This window comes from Diceros bicornis, chromosome 6 (genome assembly GCF_020826845.1).
Source record: "Diceros bicornis minor isolate mBicDic1 chromosome 6, mDicBic1.mat.cur, whole genome shotgun sequence".
Taxonomy (NCBI): Eukaryota; Metazoa; Chordata; class Mammalia; order Perissodactyla; family Rhinocerotidae; genus Diceros; species Diceros bicornis.
Genome location: NC_080745.1, coordinates 62,864,444 through 62,886,591, shown reverse-complemented (window position 1 = coordinate 62,886,591; position 22,148 = coordinate 62,864,444). Strand labels below are relative to the sequence as shown.

The 22,148-nt window shown below is 51.3% G+C and overlaps 1 protein-coding gene across 2 annotated transcripts in view; it reads left to right on the top strand.

The window, feature by feature from the left end:
- Positions 1–22,148, top strand: part of SLIT1 (slit guidance ligand 1) — a 177,349-nt gene that overhangs the window by 128,903 nt on the left and 26,298 nt on the right. The window contains exons 12-23 of one of the 2 annotated variants that reach the window (XM_058543651.1): positions 956–1,027; positions 1,784–1,927; positions 7,537–7,700; positions 8,424–8,447; positions 8,602–8,746; positions 9,359–9,433; positions 9,604–9,747; positions 12,265–12,408; positions 12,716–12,882; positions 15,563–15,695; positions 17,892–17,960; positions 20,839–20,910. In XM_058543651.1, the coding sequence (XP_058399634.1) occupies positions 956–1,027; positions 1,784–1,927; positions 7,537–7,700; positions 8,424–8,447; positions 8,602–8,746; positions 9,359–9,433; positions 9,604–9,747; positions 12,265–12,408; positions 12,716–12,882; positions 15,563–15,695; positions 17,892–17,960; positions 20,839–20,910 (1,353 nt within the window). The remainder of the gene's footprint in view (positions 1–955; positions 1,028–1,783; positions 1,928–7,536; positions 7,701–8,423; positions 8,448–8,601; positions 8,747–9,358; positions 9,434–9,603; positions 9,748–12,264; positions 12,409–12,715; positions 12,883–15,562; positions 15,696–17,891; positions 17,961–20,838; positions 20,911–22,148) is intronic. The other variant, XM_058543652.1, reaches the window with a different exon arrangement.

Below are 22,148 nucleotides of genomic sequence, written 5' to 3'. Positions count from 1 at the left end.
CGGATCCAATTGTGTCTCAGAGGCTTCCTGGTGCTGGCTCGGTAAAATCCAAGCCATTGTCCCTCTTGTTCCCTCCACTCAAGCCACACTGGAGCTCTCCACATGGGCCAAGCGGACCCCACTGCAGGGCCTCCGCTCCTGTGCTCTCCTGCAGGGATGATCTTAAAGCCACATTTGAAGACACGGCACACGCTGTTTTTACTCAGACCGAATGTTGGCAGGGACGGCTTGTGGACGCTGCTTGTGATATTGGGAATGGAATACATCCCCCCGAACCTCCCCGATGCTTTCACCGCCTGCCTGAACCGTCCTTGCCTGCATGCCTTTTGCAAACCTTTGCTTTTTTTCTAATTATACACAGAATTCATGCTCAGTGTAGAAAACTGAAAATACTACAGTATAAAAAAATGCACTTGCAATCCCACCGTCCAGATCTAACACTTGGGTCTGTTCCTTTCTGGTGTTTCTGGAAAGACTTGCTTGACGTGCTAGAGCTCGTACCGCATGTGCTGTCTGGTATTCAAGTTTTTTGCTGTAATTCTCTGAAAATATGTTAATTATTCCTGCCCTTGGGATTTTCTCCTCTTGGAACAGTTTCTTTTTGGATCCCAGACCAGGTTCATTTCCAGTGAGGTTCCCCGAAGGGCCCCTTTGCAGCTTCTGTGGGATCCATGTGTGAGGGCAGAGAGTGGGTGGGTGGGGCTTCTCCTGAAGTAATGGGGACCCTGGGCCCTTTAGCCCACAGGGTACCTTTGTGCAAACTGGAAAGAGGTGACCCTTTCCTAGCACACTTTACTGCCATCTGCTGGCAACTTGTTACTATGAACATACACCGCTACCATGTGGGGCGTGAAGGGCTTAGAGGTGGTGCCATTGTGTGGGCAGAACTTACACAGCTATGCCCCGGCCCGGAGGGCTGTCCTCTAACTCTCTGTTTCTGCTGCCTTTTCTCCAGGGTCCTCTATGGGAACAAGATCACAGACCTCCCCCGGGGTGTGTTTGGAGGCCTGTACACCCTACAGCTCCTGTAAGGGCCCATCCGCGGGTGTCCTTGGGTGGGGCCCAGGGAGGGGTCCGGTATTCCTCTGGCCTCTCAGACTTGCCTTTTCTGTCTCTTTGGGGTGTGGGACTCACTTGAGGCAGGGAGCTTGGAGGACAGCAGACCAGCAGACTGGTGGGGCTGTGAGAGGCTGTGGGGTCTGCAGAGGCCAGAGGGGTAGGGAGAGGCAGATTCAGAACTGATGGCCTGAGCAGAGAGGCTCCTGAGGTGCAGCCTGCGTTCCTGAGGAGCTCGGCATGGCTGGGGACAGAGTTGTCTCCTGCAGAGGACAGCCAGGGCCAGCCCAGCCTCCTTGAATCATGAGAATTCAGGCAAGGGTTCTCTCCCAGAATCCAAGAGGCTCAGAACCCAAATGCCCCGTCTCAGCTGCCCGGGAAACCCAGCAGAGCTCCGGGAAGGAGGGGGGGCCCCCAAAATGCCTTTGGGAGGGGGCCTTACCACCATGCTCTCTGCTCTCCAAGAATCCTGTGGGCACCTCTAGCAGTTCCTCGAAGGAGAGGAGACTGGGTGGGTTAAGATGGTCACTGTGCACGGAAAAGGCAGTTGGAGTTCTCGGCTCCTCCGCATGGAGTGGGCATCCAAGGGCCGGATTCCCTGGGCCAGCTCCCGTGGTCTTTGCCCTGAGATAAAGCATGCGCGGTGCCGAGGAAGGTGCCCAGGACATGTTGATGGGGCCGGTTCTGTGCTTCTCCCCTCACCACCTGGCCCTGGCTCTGCCCGCAGGCTCTTGAACGCCAACAAGATCAACTGCATCCGGCCCGACGCCTTCCAGGACCTGCAGAACCTCTCTCTTCTCTCCCTGTACGACAACAAGATCCAGGGGCTCGCCAAGGGCACCTTCACCTCCCTGCGGGCCATCCAGACCCTGTGAGTATCCCCTCGTGCTCCTCCCCTCCACCCCAGCAGTGGGCCTAGGGGGAGTAACAGCCTCCAGCTACAGGCTCCTGTCTTGCCCTGTGCCTTTTGCTCACCAGGAGTGGCCTCTTATAGAGGAAAGAGCACAGATTGGGTAAGACAATGCTGGGTTCAAATCCCAGCTGTGCCTCTTATTGGCTGTGTGACGCTGGGCAAGTTAATTAGCTTCTCGGGGCCTCCGGTTACTCATTTGTAAAATGAGGATATCATCTTCTTCATAGGGTTGTTATGAGATTAAAGGGGATATTGCTACAGAGCTTAGCTCATTATAAATGCTTCTTAAATGCTGGCTACAATTAATAATAATAATAATAACGTTATTATGGCCCATTGATTCTAAAACATATTATCTTTACATTAACAGCTCTGAAATTGGGGTGCATATTACATTCGATGGCATGTCATTTAATTGGCAGCATTTTGTTCTTTCTTGATAATACATAAAATAACAGTGCATCTTGCAACTGATCATGTCTTAAGTCAGAAGAGATATAGTAACAGCAATGATGATTATAAAGTAAAAATTAGAGAGCAACAACTCTAGGAATTTGTTTTAACCTTTTATTATAGGAAATGACAAGCACATGAAAAGTGGCATTGTAAACCTCCCAGGATTCATCACCCAGCTTTAGCTCACGGCCAGTCTCCCTCTCTTCCACGCCTCCTGAACTGTTTTGAAGTAAATCCTAGATGTCATTTATCATCTACACAGACTGCATGCATATTTATAAAAGGCAAGATTTCTTTAAAAACAAAACCACAACACTATTATTATATCTAAAAATTTAACAATTCTTTAATCTCATCAAATATCTAAGTAGTGTTCAAATTTCCAAGTGTCTCATACATGTTACACACTTTTTAAAATAATTTGTTTGAATCGGGATTTAAAGAAGGCCTGTGCGATACGATTGGCTGACACTGGTTGCTGTATCGCTTAAGTCGTTTTTAATCTACAGGTGTCCTCTCCATCTCCTTTTTCCTTGCAATTTGTTTGTGGAAGACACCGCATTCTTGGGTCCATCGAGTCCCCCACAGCCTGGACTTTGCTGGCTGCATTCCTGTGGTGTAGTTTCACACAGTCCTGTGTCCTATGTCCTGGCTAGAAAATGTCATCTAGGAGCTTGATCAGGTTCAGATTTTTGTTTTTTTTGGCAAGATGACTGTATAGGTAGGGTTATATACTTCCATCAGGAGGCCCGTGATGTCTGGTTCTCTCTCTTTGTGTAATAAACACAGCCGTTGATTTCAGTGGACCCGTTCATTCGTTAGGGATCCTGAAGCGGTGATATTTGAATTCTAACATTCCTTCTTCATTTGATAATGTGTTGTGGTTATGCTTTCAGAAAGAGTCCATATCTTTTAGCTGGAATGCTTCCGTGTAGGGAGACTTCTCCTCATCTACTATTTGGTTAGACTCAGGCACTTACGTCGTCTCCTCCATTCTACATCTGTGGTTCTGAGCCTGGAGTTTGACTCGATGCACTGACCTGTGGGTCCTGTGATGCGTGCTTATTGGGCATTTATTATTAATATTATTGTGGCCGTTGTTGTTACCATCCCTGCCACTGTTTCTCTGCTGGGCAGTGCTCTCCGTCAGACACTATTTGCATGGAGTGCTGGGATAGGTGTGAAAAGGTCGAGTAGAAGGCACAGCTCCTGCTCCCCAGTGACCCTGTACATCAGGAAGGGTGTCAGCCAGGAAGACAAACTCATTAAAGCCTGTACACCCGCCTGCAGCCCACTCCTGCTAATTAATTTACCTACGGCCCAGGAGAGGGAGCACCACAGGGAAACCTTGCCAAGTACGTATGTGACAGTAGAGGTTACAGGGAGACATTGGCGAGGTGGATTATGTTACGCAGCTGGCGGAACGTCCGAGAGAAACGCACTAAGGAGATTTCAAGGGGGCCACACACAGGGAAGCCTTGGGGATGGGGAATGGGACCAAGGATCTCATGTGAGGAGCCGTCTCCTCCTCCTCAAGGTGGAAGGAGAGTGAATAAATCAGATTACGCTCCCGGGGGTGGCCTCTGTCTGTGTGCATTTACCTGGCTAGATTTCAGAGAGTGCTTCTGCCCTCCCAGCACCATACCTGCGATCTTGGCCACTGCCACCAGGGCAATAGCGGGGCACAAAGCTAGAGCCAAATGTTAGAACAGAAAGGCTTCCCGGAGGCAAGATAGTCGTGGTAGTAACACTGAGAACAACAGTCATCATGTTTATCGAGCCCCTCCTGAATACCCAGCCACTGTTCTTTACATGTATTATCTTAGTTAATACTTACAATGGCCCATGGAGGTAGGTCCTATCATCCTTGACTTTCTGGATAAGGAAACTGAGGCAGAGGGAGGTTACATGACTCACCCAAGGTCACCCAACACCTAGTAGAGCAGGGATTTGGTCCCAGGCATCTCTTCACCATTAACTGAGAAATTAGTTTGCTTCCCCCTCAAATGTGCTTTTTCCATAAGAATAGACCTCATTATTTAAGGCTGTAAAGCAAAACTGAACTTTCTTGAACAACTATTATATATTAACAACCGAAGTACAATTTGGAACAAGAATAAAAGAAATGCAAATCCAAAGTGCAATCCGATATTCTTATTCCAGCCTCGGGTGGTTAAACCTCTTGACTGGGTCTTGTGTCAAACCCCAGCAGGTTTACGCTCACCAAATCTTGTCTGATTTGTCCACAGCTCCACCATCTGTGGCTGAGTGCGCTGGGTCACAGTACTGATTTTGCTATAGTTTTATTTCCCCCAAGAGATTAAAAAAAAATTTTTTTTAAACAACTTTAATGAGGTATAACTTTCATACCATAAGATTCACCTGTTCTAAGTGTACAATTCAATGATTTTCAGTAAATTTATAGTTGTTCAACTATCACCACAATCCAATTTTAGAACATTTCCATCACTCCCCGAAAATCTCTTGTGCCCATTTACAATCAATCCCTGTTTCCAGCCCATCCCCAGGCAACCACTAATCTAATTTCTGTCTCTATAGATTTGCCTTTTCTGGATATTTCATAAAAATGGAATCATAAGATATATCATCTTTCGTGCCTGATTTCTTTCACTTGGCGTAATGTTTTTGAGGTTCATCCATTTTGCAGTATGTATCAGTACTTTGTTCCTTTTTATTGCCAATAACTTTCCACGGTATGGATAGACTGCGTTTTGTTTATCCATTCTAGTTGATGGACATTTGGATTTCCACTTTGGGACCATCATGAATAATGACGCTATAAATATTTTCTTACAAATCTTTGTGTGGACGAATGTTTTCTTTTCTCTGGGAATTTCTGGGTCACATGGGAAATTTATGTTTAACATTTTAAGAAACCGCCACTGTTTTCCAAAGTGGCTGCACCATTTTACGTTCCCACCAGCCGTGTGTTACAAGGGTTCCAATTTCTCTACATCCTTGCCAACACGTGGCATCGTTTGTCTTTTTGTTTATAGCCATCCTGTGGGGATGAAGTGGTATCTCATTGTGAGTCTAATTTGACTAATGATGTGGAGCATCTGCCCCAAAAGATTTTCACTTGTGACTTAATACATATTCCAAGAAAGACACCGAGAATCACTCTTCCCTTCTTCCTTCCTCAATCAGAAATGTTCATGGAGATAACTGCAAGGCCACATGGGTAGCGTATTTCTGGATGTGCCTTTTACATGATTATCTTTTCCCACTTTTTTTTTCCTTCCTCCTGAGCATTTCCCGCTCCCTGTCCCTTGCAACTTTTAAACATTCTAATTTGTATCAAATAGTTAAGTTTATACAGAAGCCACTTGACTCTGTGGATGGTTCAAGTTTTTATAGGTTGGTTTTGACACAAATAGCTTGTTCTTAAAGATGATGTATTCTCCTCTGCACCCCTTGAACATTTTAATACATTTCTAAACAACGTAATTGAGTTGATTTTAAACAGAGTTTTCTACTGAGATTGTGATAAAGGGAAGCAGTTAGTTCAGGCCAAGGCCAGGCACTGAGGCACAGATGGATGTGGATGGGTGGCTGGGAAGAGCCCAGTGCAATCCCTGAATCCTAGTGGTTTTTAAATTTGCTACAAACTCTGCCCAGGGAGTCGGCAAACATGTCTTCTCTGTGCAAGTGGACAGTTTAAATCGGCAAACCAATGTCAAACTGGATGCAGAAGGGGTAGGAGGGGCCCAGCCTACCTGGTGGAGTTGAGAGGAGCCAGGACAGAGGCAGGAAAGTGGGGGGCGCTGGAGAGGGGAGTGGCAGAGACGGCTGGGCAGGAAAGGCTCCGACCAAGCGCCCCAACCAAGAGCCAGAGGGCAGCGCCGACGAGGTGATGGACGGCGACAGAGTGGCCAAGGTCTGAGCTGAGCTGGGCGCCGACCCTGGGCGGGGTTCCTGCTTCTGTGTGGAGAGTTCTGCTGCCCTAGTGCGGGGCGGGGCTGAGGCCAGTAGTAGATGGCTTGAACTGATGGCATTAGATGGAGGAAAAATGGCCGAGGCCTGGTGAGTCCCCTGAGCTGGCCCCTGCTCTGTCTCCCTGTATTTCTGTGCAGAAGCATTGGCTCTCAGGTACAGCAGCCAGGACAGGTGCCAGAATACTCTTCCCTGGCTGTTTTGGTTCGGAAAGCAGGGTGTGCCCAGTGCCGTGGTGGCCCAGACACAGGCGGGCAAGCTGGCTGCTGGGGCAGTTCAGATGTGGCTGGTCTGAGCCTGCTGGGGCAGTCAGGACCCGCAAGTGGGAAAGCCACCCACATGGTCGCTCACAGCAACCCAAGTACCCTCAGTTGGTGTCCCTGTCAGCTGTCCCCTCTGCATGTTTATCCTGCTGGTAACACAGGCAGCCCGGCCAGAGAATATGAGCGGTTCCCCAATGAGTAACTACTCAGTGATGTTTTCTGAGTTGCCTGTGAAGAGATGGCCTGTGAAATGGTCAAGAGGAGGCAGCCCCTATGGCCTGGGGTGGGGTCGGGTGGAGGTTCCATGTACAGATGAGGGGCTGCAGCAGGCGCTTTGAGAGCATCCCACCCCAGCTGCAGGCCCAGCCTTGCCAGCCCTGCCCCAGCCCCTTCCCCACAGAGGCTGTGGGAGAGAGGCTGCTGCTGCTGAGGCCGCGGGGCTAGGACAGCCCATGAGTCACGGCGCTGGGGTGTCTAAATGCCTCGGGGCATTGATGGTTCTGGGTTCTAGTGCCCGTTCTGTCACCTCACCTGTGGAAGGACAGGGGCACTCTGGCCAGTCTCCAGGTCACTCCTGCCTCCATTAATGTTTGTGAAATGTCCCAGGGCAGAGGGAGGGACAGGTGAGTAGAAGGAGAGGGGACAGAGTGAGGCTTGAAGGGGGTGTGTGGCAGGGGCAGCTGAAAATCTCCAGAGCCTGCACAGACCCTTCCCCTCTGCAATGCCCTGGCAAGACTTCTCTGTGGTTGGTGGGTGCCCCCGGGTGGTGCATTTCTCTCCAGGGGCCGGCCCCGGGTTTCACGCCACAAGCAAGCAGCGAGGCCCCGTCCAGGTGGAGGTCAGTGCAGGTTTGCAGCCCTTGTCTCTGATCCCCGATTGGCCCCCTTTGGACAGGCATCTGGCACAGAACCCTTTCATCTGCGACTGTAACCTCAAGTGGCTGGCGGACTTCCTGCGCACCAACCCCATCGAGACGAGCGGGGCCCGCTGTGCCAGCCCCCGGCGCCTCGCCAACAAGCGCATCGGACAGATCAAGAGCAAGAAGTTCCGGTGCTCAGGTAGCTGTCCACCCGCCCACCTGTCTGTCTGTCCACCTGCCTGTCTGTCTTCAGTCTGCTCAGGGACCCCCGATATTTCCTGGATGACTCCAACAAGGGCATCCTAGGCAGCTCTGGACCCACGCTGGATGGTGGAGGCCCCAAATTCTAGACTTGGCTGTTCAGTCCCACCTCTCGTTTTCCTGATCCCGAGGGAAGAGTAGGGCTTGCTGAAGGTCCCCAGGGACCCAGAGAAGGAGCTGGGTCCCTCTACCACCAGGCCAGTTCTCTTTCGTGCCACTGCTATCAAGCTTCTAAGACACTTGGGAGGCCTGGGAACCCTCCTCAAAGAGATAGTTGCTTCCTCTGGGCCCTGGGGCAGCAGAAACAGCATCTGGCTGGGGACGGTGTGGGGCAGCTTCTGAGCCCACATCCTGGTCGGGAGCCTGATGTTCCCCTCCCCGTCCACATCTTGTGCACATGAGAGTTCCCAGCTTTTGCACTCCCTGAGAGGTTTAATTGGGTGTGGTGCTGTCCCCAGCATCAGCCTGGGCAGGGAACGTCTGTGCTCCGTAGTAAGGCCTTCTCCACACAGAGGCTGAGTGAATAGGCTCTAGGGCCCTGATTTGGGACCCCAGTGTTATTGCTGGGGTGGCTTCACCTGGGCAGCAGGGCTGGGGGCTGGGCTCTTCCTGTAAGTCCTGGATGATCTCAGCATCGTAGCATTTCTGCTTCTCTCCCCAGCCAAAGAGCAGTACTTCATTCCAGGTAGGAGAGGGGAGACCAAGGCCAGCCTGGGTGGAATGGTGGCAGTGGGTGGGCGGGGGGCTGGGGCAGCAGGCCGTGGGGGCCTGGGAGACCCAAGGCTCTGCCTGGAGCCTGCCTGGGGCCCCTCAGCCCCCGGCCCGCCCTCTCACCGCAGGCACAGAGGATTACCAGCTGAACAGCGAATGCAACAGCGACGTGGTCTGTCCCCACAAGTGCCGCTGTGAGGCCAGCGTGGTGGAGTGCTCCAGCCTGAAGCTCACCAAGATCCCTGAGCGCGTCCCCCAGTCCACGGCTGAGCTGTAAGGGCCCCCAACCTCTCCACGCCCCTCACCTGCCCCTAGCTCCCCCTAACCCTCCTGGGCCTTCTCTGGGTTTCCCTCTGGTCCTGCTCTGTTTGGGGACCACTGGAGACACCCACATGGCAGCTGCTGGCTTTGGCAGGAAGCAGCTCGCCCCCTCCGCAGCCACTCTGCATCTGCCTCACACCCTACACGCCCTTGAAGCAGTCTCTGGCACCTGGAGCAGGCCACCAGCCTCAACCTGGGGTGGCTTTTCTCAATCATTCTTTTGCCTTCTTTGGAGGACATCATTCCATTAGATCAAGTTGGGGCTTAAGCCATCCTTTAACTATTACTTTTATTTCTCTAAAAATATCAATTTGTGCACATATATATGCATGTGTGTAAATACCTACACATATCTGTCATTTATGTTTGTAAATTTTCATGGCATTTTTTATGTTAAAAGTATCGCCATTCACCTCCAGCCTTCCTTGGAAGTAGGATCAATTTGCCTTTCCAGATAAATTCCTCTGGGAGTCCCCTTTGTTAGAGTCCCAAATAGTTTGTGTGGAAGATACTTGAGCGTCTGTCACTGATGGCTGTGTAAGTTCTCTTCATTGCCTATTACAGACGATTAAACAACAATGAGATTTCCATTCTGGAGGCCACTGGGATGTTTAAAAAACTCACCCATCTGAAGAAAATGTGAGTTACTCATTGGCGGGAAGGTTGCAGTCAGGATGCTGGCCGGGATGGAGAAAGAGAATACTGGGTGTGGGGGAACTCACGTGGGGGGCAGGGCTCCTATGCATGGGGGTTGGGTGCAGGAAGAGGGGTTCTGAGCTCCATCATCCTCCTGCCGACTCTTCTCTCAGCAATCTGAGCAACAACAAGGTGTCGGAAATTGAAGATGGGGCCTTTGAGGGGGCAGCCTCCGTGAGCGAGCTGCACCTGACCGCCAACCAGCTGGAGTCCATCCGGAGCGGCATGTTCCGGGGCCTGGACGGCTTGAGGACCCTGTGAGTGTGCGGGCTGGGGAGTGGGCTGGGCGGCCGGAGTGCGGGAGGGAGAAGCCGAGGCAGAGTATGGGAGTCTGCATTAAAGGGAAAGGAAGAGAGAGGGTGGGAGACCCCCTCCCCCTGGCTCCAGCTTGCAGGAGGGGTGACAGCTGAGGACCCTGACTGCAGCGGGCCAAGTAGTCAGGTGTTAGTGACTGTGGTGAGGCCTGCTTTCTTGTTCCCTGGGGTGTGAGGTCGACGCCTGGTGAAGGGGTGGAGGGAGGTGGGCCCTTCTGGAGGTCCCCTCTCATTGCCCTGGGGTCAGGCTGCAAGAGCACCTCACGTGTGTTCAGTTCAGGAGTGGCCGGGACTGCTGCAGGCAGGAGGGGCTGGATGGCCCCATGTGGGGTACTTTGCAGAGGTGACTCAAGTGTAGATGGGGGAGCAGGGATGGCCCACCACCCCTGGGATTCTGGGATCCCATGACCCAGATCCCAGCCATGGCTAACCAGACACTGGGACTCAGTAGGACCATGGGGTCATCCACCCCCTGTGAAGGCTGCAGGGAGCCCCCTCTCTGTCCAGGCAGCACCAGCTCTTCAGATGGTCATGTAGACCCTTGGAGTGTCTAGTAGGCAGTGCTGTCCCACAGTGACAGAAATGTCCCACATCTGCACTGTCCAATCTGATAGCCACACGTGGCTGTGGAGTACTTGACCCGTGGCTAGTGCTACTGAAGCACTAAATTGTGAAATTCACTTCATTTTAATTAATTTAAATCTAAATAGCTACAGGTGGCTGGTGGCTACTCTGTTGGGCAACACGGCTCTAGAAGCCGCCTGCCTGGGTTTGAATCCCAGTCCTATAGTAGGGCTGTGGATTTGTCTTCTGAGCACGTCTCATGGAATTTGTGTAAGGTAAATGAATGTGTGAAGGGATTCTCTGTGGATTTTTGTTTGTTTTACAGAAAGGGGATTTTATGACGCACTCTGTTTTGCAGCTTGCTTTTATCGCTTGTGAATATAGCGTGACCCCCTTTCCAGGCTGTTCACAGAGGGCTGCCTCATTCTTCTTTAAACTTGCCTAGTATTGCTGTGAACTGTTCATCCACTTGGGTCCTTTCCCAGGAAGACTTGGATAGGGCCGGAGGAGAGGGGAAGCACTGGTGCTGGGTCAGAGCCAGCCAGAGCACATGAGTGATGGTACAGGCACAGGAAAAGAAATGCCCGTAACCCCTCCACTATGCAGAGACGACCACTGTTAATTGTTGATAGAAACAACTGTCCTTCCAGTATTTTATAGATATATACTTGCATACATGTAACATATATACACCCACACACATGCATGCATCCATACAGATATTTTTCAATGGAATTTTATCATACATTTTATTTAGTAACCTGCTTTTTCTTTAAACACAATGTGAGCACTTTCACCTATCATTAAAATGTCTTTTACAGCATCATTTTGAGTGACTATATATATTATATAATTATTGGAAATTTAGGCTACTTCTAATTTTTTTATTATAAGCAGTGCTGTGATTAATATCTTTGTGATGGAATTCTGTGCTCGTCCAGGATTACTCCCTTATGGTAAATTCCTAGGGGTAAACTTGCTGGGTGACAGTATTAAGTGCTGAAAAGGGTCTCAGCAAACACACTTCCAGGTGTGTCCCAAGTCGTCCTCCTGCCAGCCCAGCTGAAAGTGCCCATCCCCCCTCTTGCCCACTCTGCACATTATTATTGTTATTATTATTGTATTTTTAATTATTTTGCAATTTGGCAGGCATAGATTCAATATCGCTTAAATGTCCTTGATTACTCGTAAGTTTGAACATTTTTCATGAATGTTGATAACCATTTTAATTTCTTTCATGAATTGCCTACTCTGTGTCAGGCTTGATTTTTGTTTTTGGTTGGGGAGGGGAATTGAGCCAGATTTTTGAGGACGAACAGAGACTTTTGCAGATATAAATGAGGAAGAAGGTCATTCTAGAAGGAAGTCATACCTGGGGAAAGGCGTGGCGATGAGGCTCGTGCAGCCTGCCTGAAGGACAGAAGAGTCGAGGGTGTGTCGCTGTCTGGGGAGGTGGCAGGTTCTGGTCTGGGGCTGGATTGGACAGGCTCTCGCAGGTCACAGTAAAGAGTGTAAACATGATTCTGCGGGCAGTTTGGAGGCCGCCGTGGACTTTAGGCTGGAGAGGAACGCAACCGGGTTTAGGTTTTAGGCAAGTCTCTCAAGCATTGATGTGGAGCTTGGCCTGGAGGTGGGGGAGGCACTGGGCATCCAGGGAGTGAGGGTGACGGTCAGCATGCGGGCCGTGCGGGCAGGATGGAGAGGAGGGCATCTCAGAGGCAGGAGGGCCTGGAGGGGAGCACGGGTGTGTAGAAGTCTGGTGCTGCGGCTCCCCTCCCCGTGGCTCAGGGCCTGCGGAGGAGAGTCTGTGAACTGGCCGGTGGCGGCCAAAGCACAGCGCAGGCAAATGGCCGCAGGGCACAGCACGGCTCTCCTCTCCTCTCCCACCCTCCTCAGGATGCTGAGGAACAATCGCATCAGCTGCATCCACAACGACAGCTTCACCGGCCTGCGCAACGTCCGCCTCCTCTCGCTCTATGACAACGAGATCGCCACCATCTCCCCCGGAGCCTTCGACACCCTCCAGGCCCTCTCCACGCTGTAAGTCCAGCCCTCGGAGGGCAGGTGGGCCTAGGGCTCTGGCATCAGCCGTCTGAACCCTGTGAACTCCCACCCGCCATCCCAAGGGCATGGTCTTCTTGACTGGTTCCTTTAAAGTTCTCACTCGGGGATGTTTGGGGCCTCACGGTTTGTTGAGACTTGGGTCTCACCACGTTAGAATGCTGCCTCTTGGTAATTGCTGGACATTTGGGAAAGAGTGTTGAGTGGCTGTGTGGCCAGGAGGGCAGGAGAGGGCTTTGCGGGGATAACCGAGACAAATCATGGTCACACAACATGCCTCTTCCAGAAACCTTCTGGCCAACCCTTTCAACTGCAACTGCCAGCTGGCCTGGCTGGGCGACTGGCTGCGCAAGAGGAAGATCGTGACGGGGAACCCGCGCTGCCAGAACCCAGGCTTCCTGCGGCAGATTCCCCTGCAGGACGTGGCCTTCCCTGACTTCAGGTGTGAGGAAGGTAACTTGGGGGCCCCTGGGTGGCAGGGGAGAGGGCGGCTGGCCAGGTCAGGGGGATGGGGAGTGGCCGGGCAGTGCCCCTTGACATGCCCCCTAGGAGGGGTCCCGTTGGGAGGGAAGGCTCTGTTGATGGCAGGGGTGAGGAGCAGGGAGACCCCCTCTTAGTCCTGCGCCTACCCCTGCCTGGTGGTGTCTTTGTGTGATTATAAGAGCAACAATGTGCTTATTGTTAAAAAAAAATTTGGAAAATATGGATAAAAGAAGGAAATAAACATTACCTATTATCCCATCACTCAGAGAAAATAATAGTTAACATTTTAGAGTATTTTCTTCATATATATACATTTAACCCAGAAACCTGCCTCCTGGCTGTTCCTAAGTGCTCCAGACTTATGGTTCACCCTGTCCGTAATGTGCAATGGGACCCCCTTGGGCCCCCATCCTCCATGTGGGAAACCTTGCTTACTTCTTGCCAATGTCCTATTTCCTCTGAATTCTCAGTCTCTCTCCTGTGGCCACTCCTTTCTTTCTCTACACATGCAGAATGCAGCCTGTCTCTTGATTTCCCCCAGAGCATCACGCACACCAGGCAGCTGTTGGAAGCCGATTTTTACCGAAGGCAACAGAGCAAGGCTGCGTCTCAGCCCAGCCGTCCCTGTTCTTAGCTCTGCCACAGGGGATTTCTCCCCACTGCCTTCAGCTTCCAGCCCCCTCTCTGCTCCCCTGCCCCCGGTCTCCCCCTTCCTCAGCGCCCTCTCCTGCCCTCTGTCCAGTCTGCTTCTGGGTGGGGGCAGTTCAGCTCTCAGGCTGGCCCCTCCAGGCCAGGTGAGGGTGACACTGGGTGGGGACCTTCAACTTTCACACCAAGAAAGACTGTCGGGGTATTTTTCTAAACAAAATCAGTGGATTTTCTAAGAGCAATTTTGTTTCCAACTTAAAAAGAAAAGCTCCATACTATTTACATATATATTTTTCTATAATGGTAACTTGCTAGTCTTTTTAAAAAAAAATTTTTTTTTAACCTAACTGTATATTTTGGGCATTTTCTTATGCCATTAAGCATTCTTTGAAAGCATTATTTTTTCCAAGGAACAGTTTCTTTTTATTTTTCTTATCACAAAGTGATGCATCATCGAACAACAACAACAACAACAGCAGATAATCCGGAAGGAGAATAAAAACGTCACTGATGTGTCCCCACTCCTCCTACCCAACCCTGGTCAGCATCCCGCTGTGTGACCTTCCCGATCTTTGCTTTGTGTTCGTGTGCACGTGTATGACACACTCAGGATCTTGCAGTACCACCTGTGCAAACCTTGCAACCTGAGGGTCCGCTGTCTGGAGGCACCACAATGGATGTAACCCGCCCCCTGCTGCTTGGTGTTTCCATACTTCCAGAGTTCTGCTGTGACGCCTCATGCTGCCAGGAACATCCTGGTAGATAACTCTGTGCATATATGCGGTTTTCCCCTTAGAATAACTTCCTAGAAGTGAAAGGATGAAAGTATTTTTGAGACGTTGCTGCCAAGAGGCAGCAGTGGTAGGAGGGCAGGTTCCCGAGGCAGCTGGCTTGGATTCCAGTCCTGGTGCCACCTCTTCTGGCTGGGGGACCTTGGGCAAGTTGCTCAACCGCTCTGCCTCGTCTCTAAAGTGGGCTAATAGTAGCACATCCCCCAGAGAGATATTCTGAGGACTCAGTGAGTTCATCCTTATCATGCGGTGCCTGCACATAACCCATAGTCACTGTCACCTGCTTCCTAGCGCTTTCAGCAGCTGTGACCGTGGTGTCCTTATCGTCCCTCCTACACCCAATCAGAAGAAAGGAAGGCACACAGAGGGTGCTCAGTAATATTTGTTGAATAAATGAATGAATTGAAGAAGGATGGTGTGATAGAGGAGCTCAGATTCTGTGTCACCCAGACCTGGGTACAGACCCCGCATTGCCTCTGACCAGCCTTCTGACCTGAGCAAGTTATTAACCTCTCCAGATCTCAGTAAAATGGAAATTCATTCATTCATTCATTCATTCATTCAACTGATCTGTTTTGAGGGCTACTGTGTGCCAGGCCCTGCTCTAGGCGCTGGGCTCCTTGACTGAACAAAGAAGATGAAAAAGACACAAGTCTCTGGGGACCGGCCCCACAGCCTAGTGATTGAGTTCAGTGCACTCCGCTTCGGCGGCCTGGGTTCGCAGGTTCAGATCTACAACACCTGCACCACTCCTTGGCGGCCATGCTGTAGTGGCGACCAACATACAAAATAGAGGAAGATTGGCCACAGATGTTAGCTCAGGACGAATCTTCCTCAGCAAAAAAAAAGACACAAGTCTCTTTCCTCATGGTGCTGCATTCTAGGGGTGATAGTGGCACCCCTTACTGCATTGTTAGGGAGATTATGTTGAGGTACAGTGTCCGGCACATGGTAGGTGCTGGAGAAATGTGGCTGCCATCCTCCTCTGCTGTGCCCGGGGCCACCTTGGATCCGAGGCAGAAGAGAACCTCAAAACAGGCCCAAGAGGCTTTAGTCGGGGAAGGGTGCAGTCAAGAGGAGACCTGCTGGTGCATGAGGTAGTGTCAGAGAGGGGCTTCTGTTCTGAGGCGCCCTGGAGTGGGGCCCTGGCTGCAGGAGGCCCTAAGAAGGCCTGACCCCTCATGGATGTGGCTTCATGCTTTCCTCCTCAGGCCAGGAGGAGGGGGGCTGCCTGCCCCGCCCACAGTGCCCCCAGGAATGTGCCTGCCTGGACACCGTGGTCCGATGTAGCAACAAGCATCTCCAGGCCCTGCCCAAGGGCATCCCCAAGAACGTCACAGAACTGTGAGTAACCCAAGGCCTGGCGTCCGGAGGGGAAGGTGACCAAGAGCAGGTATCAGGTGACTGGGAGCTTGGAGCTAGAGCTTTGCAGGAGACACTGTTTCCAAGAAGGCTTTGAGCTTTTCCTTGACCCCCCTCTGCAGTCACCTGATGGCGTGAGTCACCCATGGTGAGCGCTTCATCCCTTTAAACTAAGCTCTGCCTTTAAAATAAGAAATAACATTGCTTTTTCCACTTCACATCATTTCATGAGCATTCCCCTCTGTCATGAAAACTCTCACAAAGATATTTTTACTGGTCGCATAATATTCCATGACATGAATCTACTACGATCTCTATGACAAATCCCCCTTTGTTGGATATTTAAGTTGTTTCCAATTTTTTACTATCATAAATAGCATCAAGGTGAACATCCCTTCAGTGAAACTGCTGGTCAAAGAGCACTATGTTGCTAGGACACCTGCTGCCTTTTGCCGGATGCCTTCCAGAACACCTGTTTCCTTTGCACTCCCACCAGCCCTGTGTGGGAATGGTCTTCTTACCCGCCACTGCCGACCATCAACACCGGGTGTTGTGGGGCTAAAATCTTTGTTGATTTGGCTTTGGTATCTGAGCTTCTGTGGGGGTGTGGATGTAAACGTATATGACAGACAGAGGGATGCAGAGCAGGGCTTCTTCAACAGACAGCTCCAAACGAAAGGCTTCGGCCAGTCCCGACTCTTCCTGTCCCTGGGATTGGTCCCTCTGGGCCTCCGTAGTGGAGCCTCTCTTTTCCCTGTGGGGAGCGCAGGAGGTTTTCATTTGTATTTCTTTCATTACCAGCAAGCCTGGCCTTCTTCGCAAGCACATCAACCGCTGCAGTCCTTATCCTGTGACTCTCCTTCCCTGTTCCATGCATAGTTTTCTATCACAGTGTTAGTGTCCCTGTTTCCTCCCTGGTGCCTCATCGCAACCCTGAGAATAATTGGGCGGGTGGGACAGCCTGCCGTCTTTGAGGATGCTGAAGTGCAGAGGCCATGAAAATCACTTGAGTTCTCTGAGCCTCAGTTTCCTCAGCTGTAAAACGGGGCTACTCAGGCATGTTGACAAGGGCCGCTGAGAGGATCAAATGAGAAGGGCGGGCAGTCCCTTTGTAGGACACAGGGTGATGGTCAGGGTGAGTGAAGCCTGAGGTTGCTGCTCTCTGGATCTTTGGGGATGGGGGAGAGCCATCCTGAGGGTTGCAGTTGGTGGGTCCTGTGCAGGGAGCCCACCTGGGGCTTCAGCTCTGGTCCTTGGGTCACTGCTTAGCAAGGATGGCTGGTGGCAGTGGGGAGAGGGAAGGGCAAGTTCACAGCATCTTGAATCCCAAGCTCTACCCTGTAGATATGGGGAAGCTTGGGAAGCTTTGGGAGGATTCTTGGTGGGCTTGGCTTGAAGGACAATGACTAGGGTGGCAGGGTGTATAGTGGGTCCCAGAAGGGAGGCCAAAGTGGGGAGAAGAGAAGGAGGAGCCCAGGCATGGGTGACGGCGTACAGTCAGGGGAGATGCGAGAGCAGAACAGAAGCAGATGATGAGAGACTAGCGGGCAGGAGAAGCTGGCGGCTACGGGACTGGCTGCAGAGGGAGGTGGAGAATCTCCGTCGGGGTCCTGAGCCTGGGTGGATAGGAGCATGAGTGTGATGCTGATGGAGTCAAGGGAAGCCGGTTTGGGTGTGGAAATACCAAGCTCAGGTTGGGCATGTTTGGGTCTGGGGCTTCCATGGGACTGGCCTCACGCATCTTGCCAGCGGCTAGAGAGGGGCCTTGTAGCTGGTGGGGGCCTGGCAGGGGGGCCTGAGACATATGTACGTGCAGATCGATCTGTTTGGCCAGGAGTATTGCAGAGCAGAGTGGGAAGGGCAGGGGGCCCGGGACTGAGCCCTGGGTGGTGCCCACTGACCAGGAGGAGGCTGAGGGGGGAGGCAGGGGGGCGGGAAGGAAGCCAAGAGAGGCTTCATGTCTCCATGGTTTTTACCAAGTTCTTTAGGTGGCACCTACCTAAATGGCCTAAGAAATTTATGCATTTTCTCCTTCCTTTAGCGATTCTGGCCAACTATGTGGACCTCCTGTAGAAGAGGAGATGAGAGAGAAGGCCCGGGCTGCAGGGAGATGTTTTCCCAGCCCTGGCACTGCCCGAGGCCGACATGGCCACTAACTGCTTGTGTTCTTTCCTGTAGCTACCTGGACGGGAACCAGTTCACACTGGTTCCGGGACAGCTGTCCACCTTCAAGTACCTGCAGCTTGTGTGAGTATCCAGGCTGCTTGAGGATCCCAGACCTGCCTCAGAGGACAGGAGGGCCATTGCCGTCTAACGGTCATGGCTCCAGCTTTCCTGGAATTCCCTACAGACCCACTTCTGGCTGATCCCATTTTTAAAATTTCACCCCCTCCCTCTGGGAACAACTGTGCATAGAGCTGTTTTGCCACCTAGTGGTCATTCTTGGGAATTGCATTGTTCCAGGCTCCCTTGGGTGGGACCGTCTGCTTCTGCCCAAGCATCTCCCCAAGCCTTCTTCTAGGCTGGTAATTATTGTTAATGTGGGTCATCCTTGCAAAGGTGGGAGCCAGAGCAGAAGCAGAGAGTGATGGGAAACTCGGTCCACCCTTGGCCCTCAAACTGAATATGAAATATGGCAGCTACGATACACATCTGTAACTAAGGTTTTCTTTAGGCTAACATCTGCTTTTCTGTTTTTTCCACCTTTCACTCTTTCCACCCCATGGAAATATAAATAATAAGCCTCAGCATAACTTCAGCTCCTCTTAGCCTTCCAGCCTAATTAACACCTCACTTCAATTGTCTTTATCTGCTCACTGGCCAGATTCTACCAAAAAGAAGTCCAGAGAACATTCCATCTTAGTGTGGCTTGAAGCAGGGCTGCTCAAAATGTGGTCTATGGGTCAACAGCAGCCCGAGAACTGTCCATAGTGCGCCCACAATTAGATAAGGAACTTGCATGAGAATGTAAATCAACATATTGCTTCCTTCGTTGAGAAAGTGTTGCTATGAAAAATATGTTACCTACACTAGTTGTGTGTTTAGTGCCATAGGCGATTGCATTTTGGTACAGGTTCCTTGCTGTGGGACAGTCTGTTCAAGGACTGGCCATTTTGAGTAGCGCTGGTGTACAGAATTGGGAAGCTCCGGTTTATCTGTCTTTGCCAATGACCTAGCGAATGTGTTTTGACTCTTCCACTGGCGGGTGGGTAGTGATTTGGTGGCTGGTGACAGAGTGCCAAAGAGAAAGACAACCTTTCTTTGGTATAATTTGAGGCAGCTCCACTAGTGGCTCGGAGACACTTGAGGAGGAAAGGAGGGAAAGAGGACCAGTGTCAGGCCAGTTATTATTAGGAAACTGCCTGTCGGGGGCTGAAGTACCACCACCTCTTCATCACGAGGAAGGGCCACAAAGCGTACTGAACCTTCAGTGAAGTACTCAAACGTGTCTCTGGGAACAGTGGAACGATTCTGCATGAGATTGGTTGGAGGAATGTTTACTAAGAAGAAATGAAGGCAGGGCACATGGATTCATTTTGCAAACATTTACTGAGCCAAGAGTTGCATGAAGTGAGCAGATATGAACGCCCCTAAGTCACAGGCCTGCCCCCCGAATGTCCTGGTCTGGAGGGCAGACAGAAGGGAGAAACGGGAGCACATGAGGTCGTGGGGAGTATGAGTGTTCCAACAGAGGTAAATGCAGATGAGGGCTGTGGCTCAAAGTGGGGGGTGATGAACCCAGGGTGGGGGGCTCAAGGAGAGTCAGAGTTCATTGAGGGGGGCAGAGGGAACAGGCTATCCAGAGGCAAATCCATGCAAGGCATGTGGGGAGCAATGAAGGAGAGGTGGGGCCAGACCCTGGAGCCCCTGGCAGGTGGCTAGGCTAAGGGGTCTGGAGTTTGCATTGTAGGTTTTTTGGTGGGGAAGTGACCTAGTCAGATCTATGTCATAGAAAGATTGCCGAGGTGCCCGCCCATGTGGAAGATGGATCAAAAGGGGGCAAAGCTGTGGGTGAGAGATGAGGTGAGAGTCTGAGACACAGTGTGAGGAGAGAGGTGATGGTGGCTTGACGTAAGCAGAAACTTAGGGGGAGGGGACAGATGTGACAGATGAACAGAGGCACAAGCCAGTGGATAAGACGAGGGACTGAGAGGACATGTAGGTAGGGCGGTGTTTCTAGGTTGTCGGAGTTGTTGACCGGGATTGGGGCGTGCAGCACAGGGCACGGGGGTGGGAGAAAGTGCAGGATGTGGACTCGAGTTTAAGTGTCTGTGGGACATCAGGTCTCGGGAGGGGAGTTCATGAGAGAGGGCCAGCTGGGGCCATAGAGGAGGGCCCCGTCAGCACACGATGGTGAGGGAAGCCAGGAGCATCCCGAGGGCAGCCAGAGTGGACTAAAGGAGGAGAGAGAGTGAAGTAGGGCCTTAGGGATTCCCATGCCTAAGGGTGAGTGAGAAAGAAGCGTTGGCCGGGAGACCGAGGAGGCGCTGCCAGAGAGGAAGGGAGAGCGGGAAGACAGTCAGGGGTCTGAGGAAAGAGGGGGAGGTGAAAGGTTTGAGAGGAGCGTGGTCAGTTGTGCCAAATGCTGCAGGGTAACGCTGAGAGCAATTGCAGTGACCTGGGGTTTAGGGGCCAACAGACAGGGGTTTGAATCTGGCTCTTCCTCCTAGCAGCTGTGTGACCCTGGGTGGGTTACTTCACCACTCTGAGACCATGTGCTTTCCTTTGCAAAATAGGGTTGCTATCTCCCCCATAGGCTTGTAGGGAGGGCTAGTGAACCAGTCTATGTAAAGTGCTAGCAAGAGAGAGCACCCACTAGATCTGGCAGTTGGGGGCAGCTGATGCCCTTGGTGGGAGCATTTCCATGATGGAAGGGGGCTGGAGCCAGGCTATCCTTGCATGGCGTGGGGGGTGAGGAAATGGAGCTGTGAAGCCCGGGGACCTAGAGGGAGTTCAGGGAGTAGAGTGGAGGGCTGTTGCTAATTGGGAACCACGTGCCCCTCTCCACCCCCTCCCCACACTGGCCCACCTGGCTGGGAGAGAGGGAGGGAGGGGGAGGAGCCATAGCAGAGAGCCAGGGTTTTCTTTCTTTCTTTCTAAACGATGATGCCTTTGTCTTTTCCAGGGACCTGAGTAACAACAAGATCAGTTCCTTAAGCAATTCTTCCTTCACCAACATGAGCCAGCTGACCACCCTGTGAGTCCCAGGGCGGAGGAGGAGGGGAGGGCACACAGCTATGGCCACTGAGACTTTCCCCAAACCCCTTCAGTAATGGTCACTCGCAGCATGCAGACTCTTACCCACCAGGGAGTGTGCCAGGGCTGCCAGCTGAAAAGACTTTGTGTGTGTGTGTGTGAGGAAGATCAGCCCGGAGCTAACATCCGTTGCCAATCCTCCTCTTTTTGCTGAGGAAGATTGGCCCTGGGCTAACATCTGTGCCCATCTTCCTCCACTTTATGTGGGACGCCGCCACAGCGTGGCTTGACAAGCAGTGTGTCTGTCCGCACCCAGGATCGGAACCCCGGGCCACCGAAGCGGAGCACGTGAACTTAACCGCTATGCCACCAGGCTGGCCCCTGAAAAGACTTTTAAAAACATTTTTTATTGTGAAATACAGCATATATACGGAAAAGTGCAAAAATAGAAATGTCCATTTTAACAAATCATCATAAAGCTAGCACAAGTGTAAACACCTAAAGCAAATAATAGAACACAGCTAGCACCCCAAAAGTCCCCCCATCCCTTCCTGTTCATTATCCCTCCTTCCCCCCCACCCCGAGGCAGTCCCCACCCTGACTTGTAGGATGATCTCTTCTTTGATCTTCTTTATAGTGTTGCCATCTCCATATCATTTCTACACAATGAAGTTTAATTTTGCCCATTTTTGAACCCTATATAAATTGACTCCTACAGCATTTATTCTTTTCTTTGCTATTATGTTTGTGAGATCCACTCGTGTTGTGTGAAGCTGTGGTCTGTTCATGTTCATTTCTATATAGTATTCCTTGTAGGAATAGGCCATACTTCCCTTATCCATCCTACTATTGATGGATATTTGGGTTGTTTCCAGTTTGGACTCTTGTGAACAGTGACCCTCTGAACATTTTTGTGCCCAGATTCTGAGATATTTTAGTGATTGCTTTAATTATATTCCAAGTAATTGATTGGAAAGTATTAACAAGCATTGCATATATTTGTCTGGAGCTTGAGAGTGTATCTCATTCACCTTCCCTACATCTCATTATACAGAAAATGTGTCAAGAACTTAAAATTTTCCATTAGGTTCTACTGCAGTCAAACAGTAGAGCCAGACGGGGTCCTGACCCAGCCAGGCCCCCAGGAGCAGAATGTGGGTCCGAGGCCGTGAAGTGCTGGTTCCAAGTTAGCCACCTGAGCTTACCAGCCCCAGGCTCTACCAGCCCCAGGTTCCCGTT